Source organism: Thalassophryne amazonica, chromosome 3, assembly GCF_902500255.1.
Source record: "Thalassophryne amazonica chromosome 3, fThaAma1.1, whole genome shotgun sequence".
In the NCBI taxonomy this organism is placed as follows: domain Eukaryota; kingdom Metazoa; phylum Chordata; class Actinopteri; order Batrachoidiformes; family Batrachoididae; genus Thalassophryne; species Thalassophryne amazonica.
Window position 1 is genome coordinate 7,584,756 of NC_047105.1, and position 20,176 is coordinate 7,604,931.

Below are 20,176 nucleotides of genomic sequence, written 5' to 3' on the forward strand. Positions count from 1 at the left end.
TGTGATTTGGCGCTATACAAGAAAAAAGTTGATTGATTGATTGATTCAGTCAGGTCAAAGCAGTTTCAGTCTTTTGTTCATGGTAATGAGTCATTCACGTAGTCAGTCGTCAGGAGAAGCGTCAGTCCCATTGTTAGGAGGGACAGCTGCCCTGTCATTAGGAGGGTGTTAACTAGACCACAATAGGTGCTAATTAGAGCAGTTGTTAGTCACTAGCCAATAGCAGTCTGCCTCTCGGTAGGAGGGTCTTGTTAGGTTTAAACTCCAGCTTTTGCTGGTTTCTGTTATTCTTCTCTACAAGAGTCAAGACACAAGTCAGACTACCAGAGCAAGAATCTTAGCTGACGAAGCTTCGGCGATTAGAAGTGAAACGTCCTCGCGTCAAGCAACCCGGTCCAGTCGAAGATTCAAGCTTCTCTACTATGGAAACCACCTGGACAATTGAGAGCCTACACAGAAACATAACAGGACTTGTTTTTAGTCTTAAAAAATGGGTCTTGGAATTTTCTCTTTTTTTAAAATCTCACCATAAAATTTTTAAGATGGTATTTGTTAAAGAAATAACATTTCGTAATGCTAATAAAATAAAGTTCAAAATGAGTTTTCTCCGGCAATTTGGAGATCCACTTTCAAGAAATCCTAAGTGAATTTTGACGTGTTTCATTATCAGATTTTTTTTTTAACTTGTCCAACATTAAAAAAAAATGCAAATTTTGTGTTTTTGCAGTGTTACAATATTTTCACATGTACTAACCCCCTGTGAGACTTGATTATGGCCTAATCCCAAGTCTCCCTTCACTTTGCACATTCACGTGACTGTGCAAAATGAAGGGAAATGGTGAAAGGAGAGGTTTGAGGCTTAGTCTGTTGCCAGAGCAACCTGCAACCTGGATGAGCGGTGGATGAATGGATGATAGAGATTAAGTTAAGTATTGCTGTTATTAATTTTATGTTTTACAATGATTTACAGTGACAGCTGTATTTCCTGCGAGGAAAAAGCTGTTTCTCTCAAATCCTTCTCATAGCTTTGCAAAAAAATCATTACACGTCTTCACACTGAGTGACCAGGTAAGAGCGACCGGACCAAATGGGCCCCCAGGTAATGTGAGATTAAGACCCCTTTGCTAAAGTCATCACAGTGGACTTCAGCCTTGAACCCGATCAGAACAATCTGCATCAGAGAATCTCTACTGCTACAATCCTGCAGGTAAATTCCTTTTTGTTCTTGCACATTGAAGCATTTAGGAAGCAGTATTCTGTGTTTAGTCACTCTGTTGTGGATGTTGGTTTTCCTCCAGTTGGTGTTACTTCCTCAGGCCACGCTTGGTCCTGCTCCTGCCTCCCTTCGAACTGAGAAGAATAACAGTAAAGCTTATCAATAGTCATAGCTAATCAATATTTTCTTGCATCAAACAAATGCAGCGTTTAAACTACAGCCTGTGCCCTCAGGAAGTCTGCTCATGACTCTTGAAATGCTTCAGACGGGATCAGATCCGTGTAAATCTGATGCCGGTGCAGATTGTGCCACTGATGCCGCTGTAACTCCTGGAAGCTTTTCATAGCGACATGCTGTTAGAGGGGGATTTACTACAATAGAGTTCATTGCTATTTTTAACCAGCTGTTGCTACTGAGGTGCTGGACTCTGCAGCTTAGGAACATAGCGGTCCAAATGAACAGACGAATGACCTTTCAAGAAGAGATCACAAAGTGTAGACCGCTGCTTCAACGGCTTCAAAACATCCCAATAGTCTGATTAGTACGGCACTTAGTATGGAGAAACATTACTGCAAATCAGATCCAGATGACTCAGTTACTCCATGTGACACCATGCAAGTTCTGAAAAGGGATGTCAGCAGTTTGTTTTACATTTTGACATTGGGTATATTGCTGTAGATCGGCCAATTTTGGCGATTTAGCTTCAAGATTGTATGTCCATTGTAGTGGCTGAGGCCTGATTCCAGGTCTGTGTTCCAGGACAACTGTTTGTGTCCTTAAACAAAATACGCTGTTTGTATCCACCCATTCCATCCAGCTGTAAAAGGGCACCAGCCTTGACTGTGTTAGTAACCTGCTATGGACTGGCATCTCATCCAATGAGATTCCTGGACTCTGATAGGTTTCACGCTGTCATAACTAGAGTTAGGTTCCAGCCCGACGGGCCTCTGGGCCTGTTTTGGACTGAATTGTAATTTACATCAGCAATACAGAATAATTAAACAAGCTCAAAAGCGCTTACGGAGCACAGTGACACCGCGCCCACATTTCAAAGCATCGGGCATGAAAATGATACATGGGTGATTCTTAGATTACGGGCACATATTATGTCCTTTGATCATACCGTATGAAAAACAGAAAAAAGGGGAAATTTCACACTTTTATAGTTATCTTTAAAATGAAAGTGTGTTAAGAAATTTGTTCTAGTAGTCTATGATGACTTTTTCACTTTTTTCAGCATCATTATATGCAAATATTGCCGTTTTGTGCTTGTCCCACACCCAGACTTTTGATCTTCAATGATAAAAATGAATGGTAAAAAAAAACGTTTTTTCTAATGTTTTAAAATATCTCTGAATAAAATATCAGTAAAATAATCAAAACATAATTGGGGTATTCAATGTCATACAACTGTTGTGATTTTTTTAAACAAAATGTAGATGTCTCACACTATTGCCGTAATTTCCACCACAACACTGTAATGTCCTTTTAAACAGTTTGTATGAAAGACTGTTTGGGTAGTTTCTATGGAGATAAACAGTGACATCAGAGCACATGTATATAGCGCCAAATCACAACAAACAGTTGCCCCAAGGCGCTTTATATTGTAAGGCAATGGTGTGGTGGAAATTACATTTACAAGGCCAATAGTGCCCGTAGTTAAAGAATCACCCATATATTTTCAGAGTGTGTGGCACCAGAAAATTGATAGAGACTGTTGATTGATCTTAACCAAGATTAAAACCCTTTTTCCCCATTCAGAGGCCTCAATATGCTAGCCAAGTTTGAGCAAAATCAGATTAAGCATTTTTAAGATAACTCCCTAATGTACATATAAAAACAAGAGCAACGTCCGCCAGTCCGGATCCAGATCACCTCCAAAATTCAGTGGAGTCTTTGATGCCCTAATATCTATCTGCCTGTGGTGCAAAATCGGTGAAGATCTGTGAAGTAGTTTTGACGTAAGTAGTTTTGATGTAATCCTTCAAAGCCTGTATAAAATTAAATCCGGATCCGGATCAACTACAAAATTTAATGGAGTCTTCCATGGCCTAATCTGTATTTGTGGTGAAAATTTCATCAAAATACATGCAATAGTTAGCTAGATACACAAAGACAAAGGTGATCGCATGAGTGCACACTTCCAGGCTGCAACGCTAAAAACTGTCACATCTTAAGTGCACCTGGTCTAAGAAGGAACCTTGGCAATACCCTGCCTGTATCTAATCTTCAATTAAATCAGGGGCACGTCACATGACCTGTAAGCCAAAACTGGGGAAAAATGACCAAACGTTTCAAAGACTAAACATCCTTAAAAAATATAAGTAGAACTTTCTAATAATCTGGTTAGTCTCTGGGAACTATGACCCAAGGTGGCAACACATCTTGTGGTGTGTTGTCCACTTCAATCTAATCAAATCCACTTTATTTATATAGCACATTTTAACAATAAAGATGTTTCCAAAGTGCTGCACGTAGACTCAACATAGACAAAACCCCAATAGTAAATATAAGTAAAATAACAATAAAACTAAATATAACATGCAAAGATTAAAAAACAAGACTAATGAAATCAACAGAAATAAATAAATACAGCATACAAAACATAAAACCAATAAAATCAACCTGGATTAAAAAAAAAAAAAAAAACATAATAAAACAGAGGACCACACAACTCACGTGGTGTTAAAAACCAGCAAATAAAAGTAAATCTTCAGACGAGACTTAAAACACTCCACTGTGGGAGCTGATCGGACGTGGAGGGGCAGAGCGTTCCAGAGTTCCCAGCGTTTCTCTGGGGCCAGCCACAGAGAAAGCCCTGTCCCCACTGGTTTTTAGTCTCGCCTTAGGCACCAAGAGCTGGAAATGGCCCTCAGACCTCAGAGCATGTACTGGAGAGCAAGTTTGTAGGAGGTCAGTAACAAGGTTGGGTAGGATTACTTTGAAATGTAGTCCAAAAGTAATCAGATTACAAGTAATCCAAATGTATGTACATACATACATGCAATCCACATGTATTCTTTCAAAGTAATCCTACCCAACCTTGGAGTAATGTATTGAGGGGCCATTCCATTCAAAACTTTAAAAACAAACATTACAATTTACAGGAAGCCAGTGCAAAGATGCTAGAATTGGGGTTATGTGATCACGCTTCCAGGCCACTGTTAAAAGTCGCAATGTAGCATTCTGGACTAACTGCAGACGGGAGAGAGCCCGTTGGCTGATGCCGACATAAAATGCATTAGAGTAGTCCAGACAACTTGAAATAAAAGAGTGCACAACTTCTTCAAAAAGGTTAAAACATAAAAACGGTTTTACCTTTGATAAAAGACGCAGATGATAAAACCAAACGCCACTGAATTGTTTATCAAGTTTAAAATCTCTGTCTATGGTGACGCCAAGGCTGGTGACTTTGGGATGCACAAAATCCTTGAGAGGCCCCAAGTCAACAAGGGCACTTCCAAACAACATAACCTCTGTCTTGCCCTCATTAAGTTTTAAAAAATTCTGTGATAACCAAGCCTTGACCTTAAAGACAGTCGAGTAGGGGTGTCAGGGGTCAGACACTGTTTTTAGCGATGGGCATGTAGATTTGAGAATCATCAGCATAAAGATGGTAGGCCATGCCATGTTTTTTAAAAACTCTCTCTGAGTGGGAGGAGATATAAAGTAAATTGATGTAAAAGTGACAAGCTGCATGCTGCATTCACATGCTAGCAGGAGAAAGACAGTCATACAGTAACTGACAATAAAGCAGGATCACCGTATGATGGCAGAGGACGCAGCATTTTTGCAGTATCAAAGAGACGGAGAATAGTTTGCTTGATGGAAAGATACATTTTTAGTGTTATATTAAAACAAGGAAACTGTGTGTAAGATCTGTTTTTTCTATCACACCAGGGTTCTGTGCACTAAAATCGTTGAAGCTCTTTCTGTCCATCTTTCCTCATCTTTCAAGGCAAAACAACATCCGGTTTGTTGTCTGAGCACCAAGTCAGTAGTTACAATTTCTAAACTTTGGAGCGGTGCAGCGAGTGCCACTGACACAGCCGACACTGGTGGACTGTTCCATCTGTCACATATGGCCAACATGTGAATGCAGCTTGAAGTACACTTGAAGTAGTGTTTCAGTCCAGGTGTGACAAATGATTTAGATTTATGCCTGTTTAACATTCGGCAAGTTCTTGCAATTCTAGTGTTCCTGACATAAGGTTCCACTGTGGTATGAGACTGCCTGCCTGGGTGTTTGCCATCCAGGACCCAAAGTGGTTCTGCAGCGCGGTGGATGTGGTTCTGCCCAACAACAGGACATGCTCCCAGACTTGGTTTGACTTGACTGTTTGACTGTCAGAATCTTGTTAATGTAAATTTTGCCACGGGAGTCCTTTTTGATAAGCCTTTAAAAATCACAGCTTAAGTGGAAGGATTCACGTTATTTGGATCACAGCAGGGGGCGCTTACTGTCTTATTGTGAACTGCATGAAGACAAATGATGCCACATAGCAGTTAGTCTCTCAGCTGTTGGACATCCATTCCAGCACATTGCTGCACTGGTCAATATTCTGCAGCTCCGCCTTCGTTAAGACTCCTTTCGGGGCCTTTTGTCTGGGTGGACTCTGCTGATGGACAGCTGCAGCTGTTCACGGCGCCACTTCAAGTCAATAACAGCCAGTGAACAGAGTCCTGCTCAGGGAAAGTCATGAGGGGAACCTTTAAATCCAGGGGGGATGCAGAGTGCTTCTGGCTAATTCGGATGTAAATTCCATCGGGCGTTTATTCAATGTTTTTTCTTTCCTGCTCTGACTGGAGAAGCAGCTGGTTGTTCTATGCAACTATTGCATGTGTATTGCTCCAACCACAGCCACTCAAACTCACTCATCTCCTTTGCACACAGTTGACTTGCTCTTTGTCGATTTACCGCTGTGCCGTGTTGTTTTCATTTCTAAGTGACTGATTGACTCCAGCATATATTCAATGACTTCATCACTTTTATGTATCCATCCCCTGACTTTTGTTTTTTAATCAGCTGTTCAGAGTCATGTGGAATATTCTGTTGTTTTCAGTGGAGACTTTGCTGCAATAGTCATCCATCCCTTATCCAGACCGAAAGTATGTTTCTGCCAAAATAACCACTTAAAATTTCCATTTCACTATTTATAGGACACTGACAGATAACAAAACCTTAACAAAAATGTTGTGACATATTAAATCAGTACAGCCTTTCAAATTTCACCAAACTGACATTTATTTTCTACCAAAATCCAAGCATTATAATGTCTCTTTATTTTTGAAACATAAAACAAAATTACAGCTCGCTTGCACAATCCATTGTTTTTTATGTTTTTAAATTTAGACAGTGGTATAGAGTTGTATAATCACTTTTCGACTAAGCACATTTTTCAGTGCTGTAATTGGGATGTAAAGGTATCGAACCGGACATCGTTTCAACAAGTTGTAAGGCACCGAGAGTCTTATTATTAATAAAACTGAGATTAATCATTGTTTTTGTTGGAGTTCTAAAGCTGTGTGTATGCATGGATCTGCTTTATATATACGTCATTGTGCATGTACACACATGCACGGGCCGTGTTGTCCATGCCCATCTTTTTCCATGAATGGATGTAGACACTTGCTAAATTATTTGCAGCTAAAATGTCTCTGTGTTAGTTCTGTCATCCAGTGAAGAACGTGAAAATGAAAATATGACAAAACGCAATTTGAAAATGTGGTCAAAAGAAAATGTTTTGTTTGCTCTCGAATCAAGAAAACAAAATCCCATCAATGGGGAAAAGTAAGGGCTACAACTGTTACACCTATAATCAACAAATTCTCAGGTCCATAAGTATTTTGCCTCTGTATGCCACTACAATAGAGATGAAGTGTAATAATTAAGATGTGCTTGGAAAAGTCATCTTAAAACACTTATATTGCATTTAGCAGACAGTACTAAACAAACAAAACATTTTTGGATCTCTAAGAGGCTTCCCGTATGTGTGGCTGTTGCTTGAAATGGAAGGGAGCTGTGGTTCCCCTTTGAAGTCTGTCCTTTTCACAGACACACAGTTCTCAAAAAGTTTGTATATGGACTCTTAACATACGGTGCATCTAGAATGTATTCACAGCGCTTCACTTTTTCCACATTTTCCAAATTCTACTCACAACACCCCATAATGACAACATTGGAATTTTTTTTCATTTTGCAAATGTATTAAAATTAAAAGGTACGAGATCACACGTACATAAGTATTCACAGCCTTTGCTTAGTACTTTGTTGCTGCACCTTTGGCAGCAATTACAGCCTCAAATCTTCTTAAATATGATGCCACAAGCTTGGTGCACCTATCTTTGGGCAGTTTGGCCCATTTCTCTTTGCAGCACCTCTTAAACTCCATCAGATTGGATGGGGAGCGTCGGTGCACAGACATTTTCAGATCTCTCCAGAGATGTTGAGTCGAATTCAAGTCTGGGATTCAGTCTGAAGTCAAGAGCACTCTGGAGCAGGTTTTCATCCAGGATGTCTCTGTACATTGCTGCATTCATCTTTCCCTCAATCCTGACTAGTCTCCCAGTTCCTGCCGCTGAAAAACATCCCCACAGCATGATGCTGCCACCACCATGCTTCACTGTATGGATGGCTCCTGGCATTCATGCCATAGAGTCCCAGCAGAAGACTGCCCCTCCCTGAGCCTGGTTCTGCTGGAGGTTTCTTCCTGTTAAAAGGGAGTTTTTCCTTCCCACTGTTGCCAAGTGCTTGCTCATAGGGGGTCGTTTTGACCGTTGGGGTTTTTCTGTAATTATTGTATGGCTTTTGCCTTACAATAGAAAGCACCTTGGGGCAACTGTTGTGATTTGGCGCTATATAAATAAAATTGATTTGATTTGATAGAGTTCAATCTTTGTCTCATCACACCAGAGAACTTTGTTTCTTCTGGTTTGAGAGTCCTTCAGGTGCCTTTTGGCAAACTCCAGGTGAGCTGCCATGTGCCTTTTACTAAGGAGTGGCTTCTGTCTGGCCACTCTACCATACAGGCTTGATTGGTGGATTGCTGCAGAGATGGTTGTCCTTCTCGAAGGTTCTCCTCTCTCCACAGAGGAATGCCTGACCTCTCCATCGGGTTCTTGGTCACCTCCCTGCCTACCTTCTCCCCTGTTGCTCAGTTTAGATGAGTGGCGGGCTCCAGAAAGAGTCCCGGCAGATCCAAACGTATTCCTTTTACAGATGATGGAGGCCACTGTGCTCATTGGGACCTTCAAAGCACTGTCAGCTGCGGGACCTTATATGTAGACAGGTGTGTAAATGGACTGCATTTATATAGCACTTTTACATCTGCAACAGACGCTCAAAGTGCTTTACACATCAATGCCTCACATTCACCCATATAGCAAGGTGCTGCCATGCAAAGTGCCCACTACACACTGGGAGCAACTAGGGGATTAAGGACCTTGTCCAAGGGCCCTTAGTGATTTTCCGGTTAGGCTGGGATTTGAACTGAGGATCCTCTGGTCTGAAGCCCAACACTTTAACCACTAGACGATTGATATACATAACAAATAAAAGGGGACGCAATACAGAACCTCGCGGTTAAATAACACTGGTTAATTAAAAAATAAATGCCACCCACAGGATTCGAACTTGCAATTTAAAAAAGCTCTGATTACCAGACAGAAACTTTACCACTGTGCTACAATCACTGTCTTATAACAGGAGCGTGAAATGGCTAAAATCAACAAGGAGATAAGTGTATTTTTTTTTAAAAGCGAAAGGCGCCATGATAACTGACCAAATGGCATTTGTTATGGCATATTTCTGCTGATATCTGACCGAAAGTGGCACATTTGTCGCACTGTTGGCTTGTCATATAGTCGTGCAAGACGCGCACGCCGGGCCCGCGCGCGTCTGGCTCGACACGTGTGTCCTGTCAGGCAGACGTGACATTCAGATCGTCTGCTGCGTGTCCACATGAACTGACGGTCTGTTTCCTCAGCCTGTCACAAACGTGATATATGTTTTAATTTATTTCCATGTGAGGACAGCAAGCACACATGCGCGTGTCCATCAAAACGGTACGTGTTCTGCAGCTGTGACATCCAGGACTAGACATGTCTCAACAGCTGTTGGCAGCCAGCCACACCCCTGTCTGTTCAGCACACAGACCAAGGTGTCACTCTGTCATCAGATGAGAGGCGCCTCGCATGTGGGCAGGGCACGCAAACCACATGCATGCATGTGTTGGGGGAGTGCACAAAACACATGCACACATGTGTTGTGGGGGGGAGCCGACACCCTGGCACGTCACATGCGTACTTGGCAACTTCACAGTTGTGGGGGCACTTAGACAAATTTCACATCCAGATCGAAAGTGATTGCTGACTGTTTTAATGTTAATAGCGTGAATGGCCACAAATTTTCTAAGTGCCAAGTGAGCGGTGTTAGATGTTTGGGTGTGTCACCTGGAATTTGGCCGACACCTGCTGCGAGAGGGATCGAATGGGCTCTCACAGCGCTACTCTGTCTTTCAGCCACTGGTGTGCGCAAATAGTTGTAGTAACAGGTGTACGAGGTGTTGGAGGCAGCTACGATTTTACACGTATTGCATGCGATTCCTGCTTCATGTGCAATTCGACCACTATGTGTGAAGGGGCCTTTAAGAATGTTTAACCGGAAAATGGAACCATCTGTAAAAGTAGGTAAAAAGTGATTCTGTAGAAAGTGACCACTTAACTTTTTACCAGCATGTAGTAACAACATAAACTTACACTTTCTGATGATCGCTGACTCGGTTCCTCAGGACAGTGATCTGTACAAACACAAATAGGAAAGCATTATGTACTCAATACAGACATGCTGATTAAATAGAACATTTTACTTCACTTTCTTTGATAAAAATGCAAATGAATTCTCCATTTTGACTGTTAATTGCTGTCATTTATAATTTTGATAAGAATTTTAATAAAACTCTTTGCAGTTCTTCTGCCTTGTGCGTAAGGAATGACGGTAGGTAAATTAGCTTTCAGTGGGTCTGTTAGTAAGTACTACTTCTGTCAGCTGCTCTCATCTCAATCTGTCCCTGTCCTCTGCATCTTCCTCTGTCACATCAACCACCACATGTCCTCCCTCACCACCTCCATAAACCTCCTCTGTGGCCTCCCTCTGCTCCTCCTGCTTGTTGGCTCCATCCTCATCATCCTTCTCCCTATATACCCCCGTCCCTCCTCTGCACATGCCTAAATCACTTCCATCTTGCCTTGCTCACTTTGCCTCAAAACCATTCTGACTCCCTCTGATATGCAATTTCCTAATCCTGTTCATGCTCATCACACCCAAGGAGAATCTCAGGCTCTTCATCCCTGCTGCCTTTTTTTTTTTTTTTTGACAGAACCATCACCTCCCAGCCAGACAACATAACTGGTCTTATTATTATAATCTTTCCCTTTCACGTTTGCACGTCAGGTCTGGGAGCCACATGCTGCCACATCCACCACACTATAGAACTGCCTTGTTTCCTGGATGGCAACCACCCAGGGAGACAACCAGTCCATGTCTAGCTGCCAATCTACCACAGCCAGTTTGTAGTTTGGGTCCTCAACCCCGAGGATCCCTCATGCTGAGAAATACAAGCAAGAGCGCTCTAATGTCATGACTGACATTCTCTCCCAGTATAAGTGATACTCTTCATGCGAGTCTCCTTCAGTAACCACTTGTTTGACTCAGAGTCATTCCAATGGTACCAATGGATTTTCCAAAGAGACCCAGTACCAGTAACATCCAGTCGGTCACTGGTTAGGACACTCTTTCACAAATCAATGTCTCATTCCCAGTCAAAACTTTTGACTGGGAGTGTATTTGTGTTTTGCCAGTGTTCCTAGAATGCATCCACTAAAAAGACGGACTCATGCCGATCCTACCTCATACTTCTGCTTTGTGTACTGATACTGAAGCTCGTATTTCTCCGCCTCCAGCTGACGCATCCACTCCCATAGTTCCTTAGCTTTGTCCCTGTGTCAATGTGGACAGAAACATGAAAGTATCCATTCAAGACAAGTGCACAGACAGAAACAGAACATGACAAATTTTCAGATTCCTTCCACAAAGGATTTTTTCTGCTGCGTGTGTTTGTTAGCTTGTTCCTCAAAAACTAATAAGCCAATGTTCATACAGTAGTGTTCAGAATAATAGTAGTACTATGTGACTAAAAAGATTAATCCAGGTTTTGAGTATATTTCTTATTGTTACATGGGAAACAAGGTACCAGTAGATTCAGTAGATTCTCACATATCCAACAAGACCAAGCATTCATGATATGCACACTCTTAAGACTATGAAATTGGGCTATTAGTAAAAAAAAAAAGTAGAAAAGGGGTTGTTCACAATAATAGCAGCATCTGCTGTTGTTGCTACAAACTCAAAACTATTATGTTCAAACTGCTTTTTTTTTTTAGCAATCCTGTGAATCACTAAACTAGTATTTAGTTGTATAACCACAGTTTTTCATGATTTCTTCACATCTGCAAGGCATTAATTTTGTTGGTTTGGAACCAAGAGTTTTGCTGGTTTACTAGTGTGCTTGGGGTCATTGTCTTGTTGAAACACCAATTTAAAGGACATGTCCTCTTCAGCATAAGGCAACATGACCTCTTCAAGTATTTTGACATATCCAAACTGATCCATGATACCTGGTATGTGATATATAGGCCCAACACCATAGTAGGAGAAACATGTCCATATTATGATGCTTGCACCACCATGCTTCACTGTCTTCACTGTGAACTGTGGCTTGAATTCAGAGTTTGGGGGTCGTCTCACAAACTGTCTGTGGCCCTTGGACCCAAAAAGAACAATTTTACTCTCATCAGTCCACAAAATATTCCTCCATTTCTCTTTAGGCCAGTTGATGTGTTCTTTGGCAAATTGTAACCTCTTCTGCACATGTCTTTTATTTAACAGAGGGACTTTGCGGGGGATTCTTGCAAATAAATTAGCTTCACACAGGCGTCTTCTGTTACAGCACTTACAGGTAACTTCAGACTGTCTTTGATCATCCTGGAGCTGATCAATGGGTGAGCCTTTGCCATTCTGGTTATTCTTCTATCCATTTTGAATGTTGTTTTCTGTTTTCTTCCACGCGTCTCTGTTTTTTTGTCCATTTTAAAGCATTGGAGATCATTGTAGATGAACAGCCTATAATTTTTTGAACCTGCGTATAAGTTTTCCCCTCTCCAATCAACTTTTTAATCAAACTACGCTGTTCTTCTGTACAATGTCTTGAACGTCCCATTTTCCTCAGGCTTTCAAAGAGAAAAGCATGTTCAACAGGTGCTGGCTTCATCCTTAAATAGGGGACACCTGATTCACACCTGTTTGTTCCACAAAATTGACGAACTCACTGACTGAATGCCACACTACTATTATTGTGAACACCCCCTTTTCTACTTTTTTTTACTAATAGCCCAATTTCATAGTCTTAAGAGTGTGCATATCATGAATGCTTGGTCTCTACTGAAAAATCACACATTTCTTAGCAATAATAGTAATAATAATAATAATGCTTATTTATATAGCTCTTTCCCAGGAATCAAACCACTAACCAAAATAATCTACAGTAATATAAGTATAAATGGCAAAAATAAAAAGTACACATCAATAATGCAGAAACATCTCAAACAAAAGAGTTACACAATACAGAATAAAGGTGCAACTTTCATATGGGTTTCTCCTCTTCAAGAGGCATTTTTTTAAGGTGGTGTGACTTATACTCTGGAGTCACTTAAAATCTGGAAAATATGCTTATCTTTTTATTTTGTAATGCTGTAAAAGCAAAGCGCTGAAACATAAGGGTTGATGTTAGGAAAATTGCTTTGAATTTGCCATAGATACGACAAATAAACAAAGATTTGTACTTGATTTTGTAAGGTGATTTTTTTTTAATGGATTAAATGGTTAAAATGATTAATGGTTAAAATGGATTGTTAAAATACTTTTTGTTAAAAGTACTGTAATATTAAGGAACTGGCATCAAAGTCAAGTTGTCTAGAGTGATACCAGTATTTTTTTTTTTTTTAAGAATACCAAGCTCTAGTCTGACTTGGAATAACAACATCACACATGAAGTGAATAAAAATATTTTTGGGTTATTTGCGACAAAGTGCATATTCATCTATATTTCATGAAACAGTTGGTGATATTCTGGAATATATTTTTAAAAATGTGGAGGGGTAGAACCAAATGAAGGTGTGGATCCAGGACATTGTCAAATAAAGTGTGTTGATATCATACCTGAGTTTGTCCTCTCTCATGTGATCAATTTCTAACTCCTTCCGTCGCTCACTTAAGATCTTCTTCTTCTTCTCTCTTTCTGTTTGCTTCTTTCCTCCAGGCTGGGTCTGCTGGTCACCATCACATCACAAAGCTTGATCACTTGCAAAACGGTATGCACATCGATGAATTCACGATGAATAATAGTTACTTTATATCCAGTGAAACTCAAGTTGCTTAGAATCATCTTCTTCCTTGCATCATCATCGGCTTTCTTCTTTGCCTCTTCCTCTTCTTTCCTTGCTTTCTCTTCCTGGTTGACAAGAAGACTTTCAGACACTCATCTACAGTATTTAGTATTTGTGTTTTTGTGCAAGATGTACAGTTGTATGTAAAAGTTTGGGCATAAATCATTGGTTGTCTGGATCAGAAATTTCAATCAAATATATCATATAGCAGACAAACACAGTAATATTTGAGAAGTGAAATGAAGTTTCTAGTATTTACAGAAGGTGCACAAATTTGGGCACCCTTGTCATTTTATTAATTTGAATACATTTAGCACTAATTACTGGAACACAAAATTGGTTTGGTAAACTCACTGACCCTTGACCTCCTTACACAGGTGAATCCAATCACGAGAAAGGGTATTTAAGGTGGTCATTTGCAAATGTTTCCCCTCTTTGCATCTCTTCTAATGAGTGGCAACATGGGAGCCTCGAAATAACTCTCAGATGACCTGAAAACAAAGATTGTTCGACATCGTGGTTTAGGGGAAGGATACAAAAAAGCTATCTCAGAGATTTCAGCTGTCAGTTTCCACTGTGAGGAACATAGTGAGGAGATGGAAGACCACAGGCACAGTACTAGTTAAGGCCTGAAGTGGCAGGCCAAGAAAAATCTCAGATAAGCTTAAGCAAAGGATGGTGAGAACAGTCATAGTCAACCCACAAACCTGCTTCAAAGACCTACAACATGATCTTGCTGCAGACAGTGTCTCTGTGCATCGTTCAAGTATACAGCACACTTTACACAAAGAGATGTTGTATGATGCTGCAATGCAGAGGAAGTCTTTTCTGTGTACACGCCACAAACAGAGTCACTTGAGGTATGCTAAAGCACATTTGGACAAGCCAGCTTCATTTTGGAATAAGGTGCGACTGATGAAACTAAAATTGAGTTATTTGGACATAACAAGGGGCAGTGTGCATGGCACAGCAACACAGCATTCCAAGAAAAACAGTTTCCACCTACAGTAAACTTTGGAGGTGGTTCCATCATGCTGTGGGGCTGTGTGGCCAGTGCAGGTACTGGGAATCTTGTTAAAGTTGAGGGTCACATGGATTCCAGTCAATATCAACAGATTCTTGAGAACAATGTTCATGAATCAGTGACAAAGTTGAAGTTACACCGAGGTTGGATCTTTCAACAAGACAACGACCGTAAACACTGCTCAAAATCTACTAAGGCATTCATGCGGAGGAACAAGTACAACATTCCGGAATGGCCATCTCAGTCCCCAGACCTGAATATTATTGAAAATCTGTGGTGTGATTTTAAGTGGGCTGTCCATGCTCGGAAGCTAACAAACCTGAGATGTTTTGTAAAGAAGAATGGTCCAAAATGCCTTCAACCAGAACCAGACTCTCATTGGAAGCTATAGGAAGCATTTAGAGGCTGTTATTTCTGCAAAAGAAGGATCTACTAAATATTGATGTATTTTTTTCTGTTGGGGTGCCCAAATTTATGCACCTGCACTTTCTGTAAATCCTGTAAACTTCGTTTCACTTCTCAAATATCACTGTGTTTGTCTGCTATATGATATATGTAACTGAAATTGCTGATCCAAGTAACCTGGAAATCATGGAAATCATCAGGGGGGTCCAAAGTTTTACATACAACTGTACATGTCTAATATTGGTACAAATGAATAGTACAATGGAGCAAAACAAAGGACAGGTTCTGGTATGTAACAGTGATTGCTGTTTTTCCTTAGTTTTTTTTTTTTCACAAAAGTGGTTTTTGACCAGTCAAATCTCTGCATACGTACAGCGAGCCTGTTCTGCCGTTCTCGTTCTCTCTCAGCTCTGATCTTCATCTGCTCTGCTCTCTCAGACCTGCGTTTATCCTAAAATAAAAATAAAATGTATATAAAATGAGAAATATGTACAGTCACCTGCATAATCACATTCATTTTTTATTAATGAAATTATAAAACGTTTTGTGACATTACTCTGTGAGCATTGTTTCATATTTAGATTATAAATGGTTCCATAAAGACAAATAAAATCCTGATTCAAAGATCTGTCTGTCTGTCTGTATAAAACTGCAAAATTAAACTCATAAAATTGTCTGGGTGGCAGCCTTACCAACAAGCTTATACCGTATTAACAAAATACATTTGCAATGTTAACAGGCTCTTTTCCAAGCCAGCTATATGTTAATTTAGTTAGTGTGGCCTCAAGCCAGAAAATAAATGAATAATTACTTGAAGGGAGTGCAAACTGTCTGACAGTTGATGGCAAATTCTGTGTTTGTAAAACTATTTTTTTAGCAGAATTATGTCAAATAAGATGATAGCAACTGCCTAAACTAACATAGAGAGAATACAAGTAGGTTATGATAGCTAGCTAGCCCATAATGAGTTAACAATTACATGACCAAAGATAATTTGTACCACTTAAAAATTATTGATCTGTTTATGCTTTTATTAGGAAGAATTTGCTAAAATTACATGATGGGGAGATACTACGCACTGCTGTTATAAGCTAGCATAGAAAGAATACAAGCAGGTTATGGTAGCTAGCCCATAATGAGTTAACAATTACATAACCAAAGATAGTTTGTACCAATTAAAAATGATTGATCTGTTTATGCTTTTATTAGGAAGAATTTGCTAAAATTACATGATGGGGAGCTACTATACACTGCCATAAGCTAGCATGGAGCCCATGACAGGTAGCCAGCTAGGTAGCTAATAATCGTTAACAATTATGTAAAGTGTGAGTGTGCCCATACTGAGTGGAAAATATTGATGTACTCTATTTTTTGAATAGTTTATGGGCCAGTCTATCACAATTTTGTATAATCAGATGGCTAATATGCTAGCTTCCTGAGATTCTTTGGTCAGTTTCCTTACGTTTAGGGGACGTACTTGACAACTAATGCATTTTTTTTTTTTTGTAGACATAATACAGTACTCCTGTATTTTAACATTTCCTCTGTGATTCAAAGTGAGAGTATGAAGTTAATGGAGTCAGTCAGCAAAATGTCAGTATTTAACTCTAAAAACTACTATAAATACACCCCTGAAAGTGTTAGTTCTGATAGGTACAGATGAACGCCAGTGAACTTTGTATTTGGGGCCATGTTGACAATGTATTAAAACATTCAAAATAACCTAAAGACAGAATTAAAGGCCCATCAGATTGCTTGTGAAGGCTTTTTGCTACTCGTGGGATCTTGGAGAAGATTATTCTTTGACTATACGAGGTCTGTCAATAAAGTAACGGTCCTTTTTATTTTTTCAAAAACTATATGGATTTCATTCATATGTTTTTACGTCAGACATGCTTGAACCCTCGTGCGCATGCGTGAGTTTTTCCACGCCTGTCGGTGACGTCATTCGCCTTTGAGCACTCCTTGTGGGAGGAGTCGTTGGAATTCCTTTGTCTGAGAAGTTGCTGAGAGACTGGCGCTTTGTTTGATCAAAATTTTTTCTAAACCTGTGAGACACATCGAAGTGGACACGGTTTGAAAAATTAAGCTGGTTTTCGGTGAAAATTTTAACGGCTGATGAGAGATTTTGAGGTGATTCTGTCGCTTTAAGGACTTCCCACAGTGCGAGACGTCGCGCAGCGCTCTCAGGCGCCATCATCAGCCTGTTTCAAGCTGAAAACCTCCACATTTCAGGCTCTATTGATCCAGGACGTCGTGAGAGAACAGAGAAGTTTCAGAAGAAGTCGGTTTCAGCATTTTATCCGGATATTCCACTGTTAAAGGAGATTTTTTTAATGAAAGACGTGCGGACGGATTGCAGCGTCGGCTCGCAGCCGCCCCGACGCTCCGCCACAGGAAAAACACCTCTGTTGAAAGCCTTAAGGACAAGTTGGAACATCTCCAGCTGATAAACAATTTCTCATATACTCACTCCACTGAAAGCCATCAAAAGCCGCCTGGATTTTACAAATGGTTATCAACACGGAGGTGTTTTTCCTGTGCCGCTGCACCGCGCCGGCTGCGTCCCGACGCGCCGACCCATCCGCATGTCTTTCATTAAAAAAATCTCCTTTAACAGTGGAATATCCGGATAAAATGCTGAAACCGACTTCTTCTGAAACTTCTCTGTTCTCTCACGACGTCCTGGATCAATAGAGCCTGAAATGTGGAGGTTTTCAGCTTGAAACAGGCTGACGACGGCGCCTGAGAGCGCTGCGTGACGTCTCGCACCGTGGGAAGTCCTTAAAATGACAGTATCACCTCAAAATCTCTCATCAGCCGTTAAACTTTTCACCGAAAACCAGCTTAATTTTTCGAACCGTGTCCACTTCGATGTGTCTCAGGTTTAGAAAAATTTTTGATCAAACAAAGCGCCAGTCTCTCAGCAACTTCTCAGACAAAGGAATTCCGACGAGGGGCTGGACGACTCCTCCCACAAGGAGTGCTCAAAGGCGAATGACGTCACCGACAGGCATGGAAAAACTCACGCATGCGCACGAGGGTTCAAGCATGTCTGACGTAAAAACATATGAATGAAATCCATATAGTTTTTGAAAAAAATAAAAAGGACCTATACTTTATGGACAGACCTCGTATATAAGGAGTGAAAAATAACCGTACAATGCGATCTGTGAGACTCAGAAGCTCCTCCTCTTCCTTCTTTCGCTGCTCAAAGTGAGCATCAATCAGAGTCTTTAGCTCATTCAGATCTTTTTCCATTCGTTTTCTGTGAATATCCTGAAATGGAGAAAGCAGAACGTTGTTTTAAAACGTATCCATTTTCTGCACAAAACACACCGTTTTATCTTTATATGTACTCACATCAAAGTCAACTTTTTCTCCATCTGGAATTTTTGGAGCCGATAAACCAGGCACAAAACCATGCCTGAGGGTGATATTCATTCATTCATTCTTATGCAAATGAAAATCTGAAGTTGAGTGTTTGTGACATCAATTTGATTGTCAATAAGTGTTGTACATGTAGCAAATTTCAAAATACTATGTTCTTACTTTGACTTGGGTTTTGCCTCCTCTGTGAAATTCAGAAAAAAAAAGGTACAGTTTATAAATAACGTTACCAAAAAACACCCTTATTTATTTAAACACACTTTATTCCTGAACTATAGCTGATGACCTTTCATACCTCCTTCATTGTCCTCTGCAGATTCTGGTGAAAGATGAGACAGTCAGTGCAAAGACAGGAAAAAAAGGTGCAGCTCACACTGACAAGGAACTTTAAATGCTTCACCAACCCTCACTTAAGATCAGCAAAGGTCACGACCTGATTATGTACTGTCAATAAATCTTTATCAGCCTAACACCTGTAATAAACAAAGGTTATTTTTTAAATTAATTTCCTTGAAACCGGCGACCGTAACTGATCTTGAAGTTACTGTGTTGTGAGAAATAGCTTCAAAACCTGACAAAATGTTGTTCAACCCATTGCAAAGTTGCAGTATTATTTGGTTTTGGTTACAGTGGCAGAGAGAGGTCAAAAAACATCTAAATTAAGACAACACAAGCAAATGCACAAAACCCTCCATCAATTCAACAATAAGTAGATGCATCAAAAAAAAAAATATTGCAAATTGAGAAAATGCAAGCACTGAATGCAAATATAACCTACAGCATGTAATTTAATGTGTCTGCGGCAAAGTCACACAATGCAGACTAAACACAGTCACACTGCAAATAGCCACAAAACAACAGAAAACAACAGAAGCACTAACAATACAAAAAGACATTTTTACCCAGTGGACATTTACTGACTTCTAATCTTCAATGCATTCAATGCATTTTTACCCGAGGCCAAAATATGGCCATTGGGTATTGTGGAAACTGCTGCGTCCATCTGTCTGTCTGTCTGTGCTCAGCATAACTCCATTGTTATTACTACCAGGGTCTTCAAACTCACAAGGAGCATTCTTTCTACACACCATTTCATTGATTACATGCTCATACGGCTGAGGGTATTTTAGCATTCCGTTATTATTTTTTGTATTTGTAAGCATTTTGTGTTGTGTGTCCTCTCTCAGCCACTGTACTCACCAAATCAGACTGATCATAGCAGTGTGGCTGCCATATTTGTATTGGGTACAAACAGCGTGGGCGAGCCGGGTCCTTGGTGTGCGAGTGAGATATTTTCAACCGTATCTCACAGCATTTTGTGATGGCATCACAAAATGTACATTAATGAATTGGTTTGTGATACATGAAAAGTGCCACATTTTCATGATAGGACACAAAATGCAGGGTAATGCGGCGGGGGGTGTCTATGGAGTTATGGTTAGGGGAAGGGGTAGACTTAGAAATAGTGAAACTACAAAAACCACGTCATGAAAATGTGACTCATTTCATGACGGGAGCGCAAAAAAAACAGCGGTAATATTGCGCTGGATATTTTCCACCTACTGACGGAACTTAAACAAGCCCCTAACACTGCTGTGTGTGTGTATTACTGCAAACCAAGAGATTTTCAACCAGTTGGT

The 20,176-nt window shown here is 40.3% G+C and overlaps 1 protein-coding gene across 2 annotated transcripts; it reads right to left on the reverse strand.

Annotated features, from left to right (window-relative positions):
- Positions 1 to 957: 957 nt before the first annotated feature.
- Positions 958 to 18,987, reverse strand: LOC117505976 (troponin T, cardiac muscle isoforms-like). 2 transcript variants are annotated; one of them, XM_034165530.1, is made up of 10 exons: positions 18,832 to 18,987; positions 18,699 to 18,720; positions 18,510 to 18,573; positions 18,309 to 18,425; positions 15,520 to 15,597; positions 13,681 to 13,782; positions 13,491 to 13,597; positions 11,123 to 11,213; positions 9,974 to 10,014; positions 958 to 1,350 (listed from the first exon to the last, which is right to left on the reverse strand). In XM_034165530.1, exons 4-10 carry the CDS (start codon positions 18,405 to 18,407, stop codon positions 1,305 to 1,307), a joined length of 564 nt encoding a protein of 187 aa, XP_034021421.1. In that variant the 5' UTR covers positions 18,408 to 18,425; positions 18,510 to 18,573; positions 18,699 to 18,720; positions 18,832 to 18,987; the 3' UTR covers positions 958 to 1,304. The 2 variants fall into 2 exon arrangements, with proteins under 2 accessions (XP_034021421.1, XP_034021413.1); XM_034165522.1 differs by having other exon boundaries at positions 13,491 to 13,600; positions 18,832 to 18,972.
- Positions 18,988 to 20,176: the final 1,189 nt, after the last annotated feature.

Excerpts from the sequence above, each read along its gene's own strand:
- LOC117505976 (XM_034165522.1), bottom strand. The coding sequence starts at position 18,407 with ATGGAAAAAGATCTGAATGAGCTAAAGACTCTGATTGATGCTCACTTT. Across the intron at positions 15,598-18,308 it reads TGAGTCTCACAGATCGCATT|GATAAACGCAGGTCTGAGAG; the intron begins GTACGGTTATTT and ends TTTTTATTTTAG. Across the intron at positions 13,783-15,519 it reads AACGGCAGAACAGGCTCGCT|GAAGAGAAAGCAAGGAAAGA; the intron begins GTACGTATGCAG and ends CTTGTCAACCAG.